Genomic DNA, 11,081 nt, shown 5'->3' with positions numbered 1-11,081 from the left:
TACGGTCCAAATCCTAAGGCTCAAACCTCCATTCAGGGACTAAGTGTCCTAAACACTTCCAAAAAAAACAAAATGAAACCTCCCGGCAAGTTAGTAGGGGATCGGGGCTCTAACTCTCAAAACGATTGGTCGGTTCGTTACACCGATGATGAAAGAAACACGCAGAAACTCATATCCTCTCATCGACTCGATAAGCCATGGAGCCCTCCCTTGTTCTACAAGAACCATAGCCAATTTGTAAGCCGACTTCCGATATTATTCTTCCAAATATATCATAATCAAATCCTATACTATCCTTTCTAGGTCAAATGACCTTATCTCATCAAACTCAACTATTCTATTAACATGCCATACCAAGAAAACCTAAAGCCACAAACCGTGCAACCCGTGCACCAAAAAACAACAATTCAAGTGTTACTCAAACATGGGAAATGACTCAAATAAGAGAACCACCCTGGAAGCTCAACAAGTACCACTGCAACGTAATGCTATGAACCTATCAAACATAGTAGGACCAAGACACATGAATCTAACACAAAGGATCATATCCCAACAGAGCTCTGCTGCAATGTGTTCCCATTCAAACACCGGTCCATATGAAATACCTCAAGCCACCATGCTCAAAATCAACAACCATCACTACAAAAAAATAGTGTTTAGCGACGGCCGCATTCCGTCGCTAAATCAATGTTTTCTGTCACTAAAGTTGTTTAGCGATGGAATAGCGATGGATTCAAGTTGGTCCCTAAAATCCTCGTTGCTAGACTTATAGCGACGAAAAATACCAAACCGTCGCAGAATTAGCGACGGAGTAGCGATGACATATTTTTGTAGCAAAGTTTAGCGAGGGAAATATCCGTCGCTATAGAGCTTGTTTCTGTCGCTATTTTGATGCCTTTCGTCACTGCAATACATAATAAAATTCTTCGTTTGTTCTTATAGCGACGAAATTGTCCATTGCTAGCCATGTTATAGCTAATTGTCTATGCTTTTTGCAACAAAAACCTTTTGTCACCAATTCGTCGCAAGATTTTATTTTACGTGATATTTTAGCTACGGAACGTATCCGTCGCTGATTAATTTTTACTATATTGTTGGTTTTTTAAAATTCTTTTTATTTATTATTTTAAATGTACTCTATTCAAACATATTACATAAACTATTAAATACACTTAATAAAAAGTCACTGATATTAATATAAATTCAATAAGGTCCAAAATATATAGCATAATGCATATAACAATATCATTAAGTACAAAAAATCCACAAGGACCGACAATAATGTCCAAACAAAGTAAGATAACTACGCTAGGCTGGAGAGTTACGGTCATCATCAGAACCCAATACATGAACCTCATCAATATTAGCAGTAGTAGAAGATGTTGGAAATGTAGGTGCCATATTAGTATTTGGCTGATGCGAGGGTAAGGAAACTAATTCGCGTACCCGCTCAACGATTACAGGAACTATATGATCTATCAGTGCAGGAATCAATCGCATCACTAACTCATCCAGATTCCCGTTGGTGTTGATTGAGAATTTGGAGGTGTTGTTGATGATGTAGCATCAGATCCAAGAGAGCCATGAAGATTTGGCCCATGGTAGCATTTTGCTTGTGATCCAAGGCCATATACTCTTCTTTTCTGTTCTCCTCCCGCGGCTTGATAATATGCTTTACACTGATCAATATCAGATTGAGTTTGTGTTTGTTGTTGTAATATCTCCTGTTATTTTTCCTGTAGAAGAGTTAATAAGAACATTCAATTTACAAAATGAAAAATATATATGAAAGTACAGTCAGTTAAAAAGTTATCTTACATGTACGATTCGGGATTTCTCAGCAACAAAAGATTTTTCATCATTACCATGTGTATGGACGTGCAAATGCAACTCATTTGGTGTTGGATCTCAACCCTTTTTAGCAGCCTATACAGAAATTATTCAATTAAGAAGATAGAGAAACAAAAGGGTACACTACGCGAATCTCAATCAACCTGAAGTTTGCTAAGGAGTTGAACGCTAAAAAGAGTGTGTGCAAGGCACAAAAGAATAAAAGAAATAGTTTCAACATATATGCAGTAATAGCAAAAATTATTTGACACCATCGGGTTAAAATGACAATAATTAACAAAAGCCAATAAGATTTTTTTAATCCGTGCCCAGTCAAACGAGTTCAAGTAAATTGAAACGGAGGAATTATCTTGGTTCCAAATTTGAAATCCTAATTTCACAAACTAAGGCAGTTGTTCATCAAGACAAGGTGAATATTAATTTTCCAAATTTCACAAAATTAATTTCCTTTGTATTTCAAAGAAAGAACATGTTTGTTTACTTCAAATAGCTGATCAAATTTTCAGGTAATTAAACACGAAAAACATCGAAAGTCTATAGGTGCAAAATAAAGAGCTTGGCATCCCTCATTGCAGAGCATATCTGAGAGTATATCTGATTCGTGATACCAAATAAATGCTTATAAGCTTATAGACTTGTTTTAGCAATGGGAAATTTTACCGAACCCCCCAATGTTAGTTAAATGACTGTTAGCAGCCAACCCTGAACTAACGTAAGTATACCAAATAAATGCTTATAAGACTTTTTCAACTTTTTCTAATTTCTATCAACTTTATATTTCAAAGAGTACACACCAAGATCTAATTTAAAAATACACCCCTTATCTAGAATATTTATAGTATCTACTAAGTTAATTCTCTTTTATATTTTCTCTTCTTAGTTCTATTTTCCAGTTTAGACTAAAGTCAGTATCTATATATTGACTTCAAATTGGAATGGAAATATAGAAACTAAATTATTCTTTAAATAGCATTATTTGACATTTTCCAAAACCTATATTTTAGTAGCTATTTAGCTTTTGGCTGAAGACAAAAGGCTTTTAAAATGAGCTGACTTAAGTGTTTCAACCAACTTAACAGGCAAATATAAAAGACAATACAGAACTAGCTTAGGAACATGAGTATCTACTCAACAACACACCTAATAGTATCATGATCAAAGAGCCAGGGAAGTTACTAGTTAAATTGTTCAATGTGGATTAGGAAATGGCTGGCAGCTCAAAATCTAAAAAGAACTCAATAAAAAAAGGGAACAGTAAATGTATAAAGAAAAATATGGAAGATTCTATCAAATGAGCTATGGATCAGAACACTATCATTACTCAAAACAGCTTTGATAAACTGATGGAGGAGGGAGGAAGATAAAGGAAATAATGATGATAGACAGAGAAAAATATATAAACTAATATAGGTACTAAATAATAAAGGGATGGAACTAAAGAAGTTACTAGTGAGGCCTCTATGCAAGGGAACATATCCCCTGTCATTCCTACGTACAGGAAATGCTTTAATGATTTTGACAGAATCGAGTGATGTCATATGATAAGATAATTCAGTGGAAAAAAGGTCACTGAATTCAGATATCGAAATTACTTCAAATCCTAGAAATACTTTCAAAACAAACATTTGATAGTAAAATGCATGAAAAGAATATTGCCAATGTTACATTTTATAGAAATATATTGAGAAAATATTTTTATAGGAAATTTTAAGAGTAAAAGGTCTTTACAGTAAAAGCATGAAACACTCTTATCAGTTTTATCTTCTACTTAATATTCTTGAGAAACTTGACTGTCTGTTTTGATTCTATCAACTGTTTGGTATTATGGTATCTCCTCGATCAGAAGTTTCATTGGTAATTTCATGTTTAACATAGTTTCGCCTATTATGTTGCTTTGAGAAGATGTACCCTCACCTATTGTGTTGCTCTGATTAGGGGTATTTGGAGATGGTTCCAAATTAATAGTTGGGGTACTACCATGGCATGATGTTTGAATAAGTGGCGTACTACTAGGACCTAATGTTTGAACTTGATTGATGTGATCCGATCCACCTGAGGAATTCGTACCACCTTGTTGAGGATGACTATGGGAATGGGAATAGTAGGCATATTTTCACGAGTAGAAAAATTACCCCTAACTGAAGATTTACCTACACGGCCTGCGCTACCTCGACCACTACCTCGAGGCATATTTCCAATTGCTCCTTTTCTTGGGCTGCAATGGGCTGCTCGAACTTAACCTGAGCAGTATAGTCTCTAAAAATTTAAACAAGCAGAAGCTAAGTTATAGAAAATTCAAGTAAGTAGAAGCTAAGCTAGTATGAAAGCTTATAAAATTCAAACAAGCAGAAGCTAAGCTAGTATGAAAGCTTATAAAATTCAAACAAGCAGAAGCTAAGTTACAGAAAATTCAAGCAAGTAGAAGCTAAGCTAGTATGAAAGCTTATAAAATTCAAACAAGCAGAAGCTAAGTCACAAAAGCTAAGTTACAGAAGCTAACTTACTGAAAATTCAAACAAGCAGAAGCTAAGTTACAGAAGCTAAGCTAGTATGAAAGCTTATAAAATTCAACAGAATGCGGAGAGATACATGGTGACTCCATTGGAGGCACCTGAAGAGATCAAGGGAATGATCAAGGAAACAACAACAAAAATGAGCATAGAATCTGGGAAAGCACTAAAAGATCTAGCACGTTCTATAAAAATAATTACTTTTCCCTTGCCAGCTAATAAACATGTCTCAAATGCCAAAACAACAGCCAAGAACCTGAAATCACTTCTCATATCAGGTTTATGGGAAGATATTAACTTAATAAAAGTCATACCAGTGGCTGCAGTTGCATCAATACTAACCGATATCGTCATTTGTGTCGAAGAAATTGCTGATTATGTTAATGAGCTTGCTTCTTTAGCTCATTTTAGCAGCAAAGAAACAAAGGTAGATTCATCAAAAGAATCCAATATTGAAGCAACACAAAGCAGAAAAATACATGTTACAAACGTGATATTCGATTCACAACACAACGTAAGCTATAAGAGTACTATACCATTTAGATTACTACAAACGTGGTATTCGATTCGATTCTCTATAGATTATACTAAAAAATAGATACATGACTTATAACATACCACACAGATTATTAGAAAACCAAAATTCAATAAAAATATAGTAGTGCATTATCAACACACTAGTCATCATCTGTTTCTTCTTCAAACTCTTCCTCATCCTCCTCCACATTTTCATCCTCAGTTTCATACTCGTCTTCTGAAGATTCATCTTCGAACTCTTGATTCTCTATCAATAGTCCATCATTAATGGGTTCAACCATTTCAATTACATCCCCATTTGGATCATGTAAGATTATATTCTCATCAGTGGTGAAATTCATATCTATCGAATGGACTTCAACTTCTTCAACTTGGAATGGAAGAGTCAGTTCTGGAGTTGATGTTATTGCCTCATCAGGAAGTTTAATAACATCTCGAGGTTTAACTTTCAAAACAGCTACCCAATCATCCTTGTCTTTTTTCATGCTAGGATAAGGCATATAACACACTTGAGTTACTTGTATCACAAGAATAAAAGGTTCGTACTTGTTAAAACGACGGCGATGGTTCACATCGACTAGTTTGTATTGGTTATGCTCTTTGACACCAACATTCACAGTTGGATCAAACCATTCACACTTGAATAACACAGTTTGCTTTAAAGGTTCTTCGCAGTATTCCAATTGTATAATCTCTTGTATCTGTCCATAATAGTCACCAATATTTGGATTCGAGATACAAACTCCACTATTAATTGTTGATCTTGCACTACCATGACATTCCGTGTGAAATTTGTATCTATTAACAAAATACACCGGATAACATTTTGCGCTTATTAATGGTCCATGAGCAAGACTACGCAAGAATTGGTTCTCAATGTGGTTGCATTGAACCTATTTCAAAAAAATTATAAGACTTGCTTAAATATAACAAGCCAATTTAAGTACATAATTGCTTAAAAGATAATGATTTTTATAGTCTTACATATTCCTTGAACCATATAGCAAAACACGTTTCGAGACTCTCATTTATTTGATCCTGAGATAGGTTGGAAAATTCTTCTTGCAACCGTTGTATGTGCATACTTCATTGCAACAAAATAAGTTAAATACATACTCAAAATATATGGATATATTTATTATTATTAAAACATGATACCTTACAAACGACTCAACCTCTACACAATTTAGTAGAATATAAGTTTGGGCTGCCTTGATTTCTTCGAGGGAGAAACTTCTCTTTTTTCCTTCTCCCCATAGTCGGCCTGGATGGGTGAATATTGATAAATTTCCTTCAATATCTTCCATAACACCACCATCATCATTACGGACCATATTATGATTACGTGTCATGACATAAGGTTCAAAATAATGAGAAAATAATTGTGTTGATTCCATCATCAAGTATGCTTCGCAAATTGAACCCTCGACACTAGCTTTATTCCCTATCATTTTTTTAAGAGTTCGAAGGTAACTATACAAGTAAATGTATAGACCATTAAATTCATAAAGTCATGTGTATCATATTTGTCATAATAAGAGCATAAAAAGTTCATAACCTCTCAAAAGTATACATCCATCTATATTGGACAGGTCCATCAATCCTTGCTTCATATGGCAGGTGTACAGGCACATGTTCCATTGAGTTAAAGAATCCAGGAGGAAATATACGCTCCAACTTACACAAGATCTGTGGGATATCTGCCTCTAATCTCTCCATGTCCACCACTCGAAGAACAGTCGAGGTGAGATCCTTAAAAAATAAGCCCAATTCCGTAAGTGCTTGCCACACGTTACTAGGAAGTAACTCACGAAAGGCAATAGGCATTAATCGTTGCATGAACACATGACAATCATGACTTTTCATACCAAATATATTATACTTGTCTATGTCTAGGCACCGACTCAAATTCGAAACATACCCATCTGGAAACTTCACATTTTCCAACCAATTGAACAAGACAATTTTTTTATTCTTCTCTATTGAAATGCAGCTTTGGGATAGCTTCCATCAATAGGATTCTTTGCCAATTGCGGTCGATCGCAATAGTTTACCATATCTTCACTTGCCTTTGGATTGTCTTTTGTCTTGCCATCAACGTTAAGAACTATGTTAAATACATTATCAAAGACGTTCTTCTCAATATGTATGACATCAAGATTATGGCAAATCATGTTAGAGCTCCAATAAGGCAAATCCCAAAAAATGCTTCTCTTTTTCCATCCACAACACCTAGAAATTCTCCCATTAACTTCTTATGCATCTAGCTCAGTTACTTTTCTCAGTCCCAACTCACAAATTTGGTTCAAGATTTCCTCTCCTGTCCTAAGGGGTGGTGGTAGCCTTCTGACAGTCTGACCTTTATGAAAGTTTTTACGATCTCTCCTAAACGGATGATTTTGGTCAAGAAACATTCTATGACTGTCAAACCAAGTTGTTTTCCCACCATGACGTAATTTTAAGGATTGTGCTTCCTCCATACAATAAGGACATGCTAAGTTACCGGCAGTACTCTATCTAGATGACATAGTATATGTTGAAAAGTCATTGATTGTCCACATCAAAGCGGCCCTTATTTGAAAATTTTGTTTTTTTTCAGATGTCAAATGCTTCTACACCCGTTTCCCACAACAAGGTCAATTCCTTTATTAAAGGTTGTAGATAAACATCAATTTTTTGTTTAGGGTTGTTTGGCCCTGGAACAATGACAGTTAAGAACATGTACGCCTCTTTTATACACATCCCTGGAGGCAAATTGTATGAAGTGACAATTACTGGCCATGATGAGTATTTCCTCCCTGAATTACCAAAGGGCTGAAAACCATCAGTATATAATCCCAACCTCACATTTCTTGGTTCAGCAGCAAAAAAGGGATGAGTTTCATTGAAATGCTTCCAAGCCTCAGAGTCTGATGGATGACACATTACGCCCTCCTCTTGTTTGTGCTCATGATTCCATCTCATATCAGCGGCTGTAGCATGAGATGCATATAATCTCCACAATCTAGGAATCAAAGGAAAATAATATATTTTTTTGTAAGAGATTAATTTCCTCTTACGAGAACCGACACGGTGTTTGTACCTCTGGTGACCACAAAACTTGCAAGATGTGAGGTCCTCATCTTCACCCCAATACAACATACATCCAGAATTATAACAATCAATCTTTTCAACTGGCAAACCCAAGCTACACACTAGTTTCTTGGTCTCGTAATAGTTATCAAACATTGTGTTATCTTCTGGTAAAGCCTCTTTCAACAATTGCATCGTTATAACCTCTTTGTTATAAAGCATTCTCCATTTTAATATTTAGCATCCTGGAAACCACTGCAAGTTGAGAGAGGGAAGAACTAGGGTATAATTTTGCATCAGCGGCCTGTAGCAAATCATAAAACCTTTGGCACTCAAGATTTGGCTCCTCCTCCATCGAAGGATTAGGCCCCTCCTCCATTGAAGGATTAGGCTCCGCCTCCATTGAAGGATTAGGCTCTGCCTCCATTGAAGGTTCATAAGAATGAGATGACTCAGGTTTAGTATTATTATAAGACTTCCAGCTCAAACCATGGCCAAAATTGGGTCCAGCTGCATCCAAGACCATTTGTCGATATGGATTCTCATATCCCGATTCAGGTTGAGCGCCACCATGCAAATCACCACTAGAAGACATCTCACCGATCACATCTTTTTCTCCTTGATACTTCCAAAGAAAATAGTTCTTAACAAATCCATATCGATAAAGGTGCAATTTAATAGTTTCAACATCCACGTATTTAATGTTGTGACATTTTTTACATGGATATCTAACATTGTCACCACTCATGCGATTGCGCTGAGAACAAGCAAACTGGAGAAACTTGTTCACACCAGTTATGAAACTTGAATTAATACCCCCTCGGCCATCCAACCTTTTGTACATCCAATCACTCTCTAGATTGTCCATGTTTCTATTTAATATTAAAATAAACAAAAAGTTGTTAAAGCTTGTTAAAGCTGCAGGAGGTATAACAGTAGGTGCAGCTGCTGCTGCTATGACTGCTGCAGCAACTACTGCCAATTCAGGATCCAACTGCAGCAATTGAAGGCTTTTCAGCAAGAAGTGAAAGTGTTTGAATAAATGTCATTATTGATTTGATTAAACTTGTACCTGAAGGCATATATTACAGAAAGTTCTTTAAAAGAACTCACATTGCTCAAAATCTCAAGACTATATTGCACTTGTTTTGTCTTAAATGGTGGAAAATCTCTTTCATCCCAAACAGAGATGTTTGACCCTAACCAATCTAAGTGCAATGACTAATTACAGACTACACTACTCATCTATAGAAAAGCAAAACTTTCAATTATAAGCAACAGAATTATATACCTTCTGCCAATCAGAGCCATATTTTACCAAGTACTACAATTCCACTGTCATGTAAACAATGTGCAAACGTAGAAATATTCAACAACAACAACAAACTCAATGTAATCCCACGGCTCAAGGAACAGTGAAAACAGCAGAAATATTCACATTGTCCCTTAATATATGGAAAAACAATATTTTGTTGTATGAAGTTTTTGAAGTGAAAATGGTGGTTTTTAAATAAAGGGAGGTGATAGTAGGAAAAAAGAGAAGGTCTTTAATTCTACCATTGTGTTAAATTGCTGGATAAAGGGTGACACACATAGGTGTTCATGTGTCCTTTTGTGGCACTTAAATGTTAAATAGTTAAAAATACTTGAAGTATATTTCTTTCCTTTTCAACACTTTTTCATAACATACATGATAATCCTTAAAAAACTGTATTGGTTCTATCATGGAAAAACATATATTCTCAATTTTTCAGCATTCCTGTTAAGCATTTCCTTACTCTTAATGTTAGTGACAATTTGAAGCTAACTCAAAATTAACTGGACAAAGAACCAGCTCCAAAATCTTAGCAAACCTTTGAGTAAGATACTCTTATATTACTAGCAAACAGTACATCACTCTGGAAAGTATCATGGTATTACATTTTACAACATGTGACTCAAGAGATATCAACTCTAATTCAAGAAATAACAGATCAAACTGGACATAAATCATTAGTTACAGTAACTACTCAGCTAAAAGGTGCAGATTTCAGATGCATTTCTGATGACAATGCAGCCAATTAAGGCAAACAATGGCTGCAACATTTACTTGCCCTTTAACTGGTCAGGATCAAACTAGCATAAAAATAGAGTAAACATTAAGAGAAGTTTGAAATCTCTCATAGAACTTTACTACAATTCCTTAAGATTGAAGAGGAAGACCATGCACGGATAGGAAATATTTTGACTTAGGATAATCACACAGAAGAAAGAAGAACTACTGCTATATGAATACAAACAATTGAATTTACAGAAGAACGGGAACAAGGTAGTAAGTACTGCATAAATAATCTTACCTTATCAAGGACATGCAATCCCTAAAATCAACGCACGACTTGGAGTTTCAGAATTTTACAAACACATGACTTCGAATTTCAGAGATCCGCAGCAAAAAAATTGCAATTTCAAAGGTTTTCTTGTATTTTTCAGATAGGTATAAAAAATCACTTTTTAACACAAGAAAATTAACGAAATTGTCAAAGATTTGACACTTAATTTGTCAAATATCAGAAGAAAGCAAGCCCATACCTCTGAGAACAAAACCCCTTTGCAAAAATAGGAAACCCTCGACTGAAAACCTACGCTGCTGAGGTCTCAACCTTTATTGAGGACTGTCGACTGAAAAAATAGAGGTGCTGAAGTCTCAGTGTTTGTGCCTTCGAAGAAGAGGAAGAGAAGAAATAGGAAGAACAGTGGAGAAATTAGGGTGTTTGTGCCCAAATGGTTAGGAAGGTCTTTTACCTAGGGTAATTTAATTTTGGGGACGGAAATTTAACAACGGAATAGCGACGGACCGAAATTCTGTCGCTAATAGTAATTAATAAAATTATATTTTAGGAAATTAGCGACGGAATATTTTTGTCGCAGATAACTTTCGAATGCCTTGATAAGTAAAATGAATTCTGCGATGGATTATTGGACGTTAAATCCGTCGCTAAGTTTTAATATTTTTTTGTCGCCCAGCATTCGTCGCTAATTTTGTAGCTTAAATAAAGGCGCTAATATTTAGCGCCAATTTTAGCGAGGAATTTAAGTTTTTGTCGCTATCCGTCGCTATATTTGGTACAAATT

The 11,081-nt window shown here is 35.4% G+C and overlaps 1 protein-coding gene across 12 annotated transcripts; it reads right to left on the bottom strand.

The window, feature by feature from the left end:
• Positions 1-1,172: 1,172 nt before the first annotated feature.
• LOC107759254 (uncharacterized) lies at positions 1,173-10,775 on the bottom strand. Of its 12 annotated transcripts, none has more exons than XR_012704966.1 (4): positions 10,539-10,759; positions 4,006-4,107; positions 1,819-1,926; positions 1,173-1,724 (listed from the first exon to the last, which is right to left on the bottom strand). XR_012704966.1 is itself a non-coding variant. In XM_075243932.1 (3 exons), the coding sequence occupies exons 2-3, from the start codon at positions 5,979-5,981 to the stop codon at positions 5,039-5,041; spliced, it is 852 nt and encodes a 283-aa protein (XP_075100033.1). In that variant the 5' UTR covers position 5,982; positions 10,539-10,775; the 3' UTR covers positions 4,884-5,038. The 12 variants fall into 12 exon arrangements, 1 of the variants encoding a protein (XP_075100033.1); XR_012704965.1 differs by having other exon boundaries at positions 3,984-4,107; positions 10,539-10,758; XR_012704964.1 differs by having other exon boundaries at positions 4,002-4,107; positions 10,539-10,754.
• Between the last annotated feature and the right edge of the window lie 306 nt (positions 10,776-11,081).

This window comes from Nicotiana tabacum, chromosome 22 (genome assembly GCF_000715075.1).
Source record: "Nicotiana tabacum cultivar K326 chromosome 22, ASM71507v2, whole genome shotgun sequence".
Lineage (NCBI taxonomy): Eukaryota > Viridiplantae > Streptophyta > Magnoliopsida > Solanales > Solanaceae > Nicotiana > Nicotiana tabacum.
The sequence above is the reverse complement of the archived record's forward strand: the minus strand, read 5'-3'. Positions and strand labels throughout refer to the sequence as shown.

What these genes read in the sequence shown, in the direction of transcription:
- LOC107759254 (XM_075243932.1), bottom strand. Translation starts at nt 5,981, where the DNA reads ATGCACATACAACGGTTGCAAGAAGAATTTTCCAACCTATCTCAGGAT. An exon ending in CTATATGGTTCAAGGAATAT is followed by an intron (nt 5,792 to 5,882) that starts GTAAGACTATAA and finishes TTTTTGAAATAG; the next exon opens with GTTCAATGCAACCACATTGA.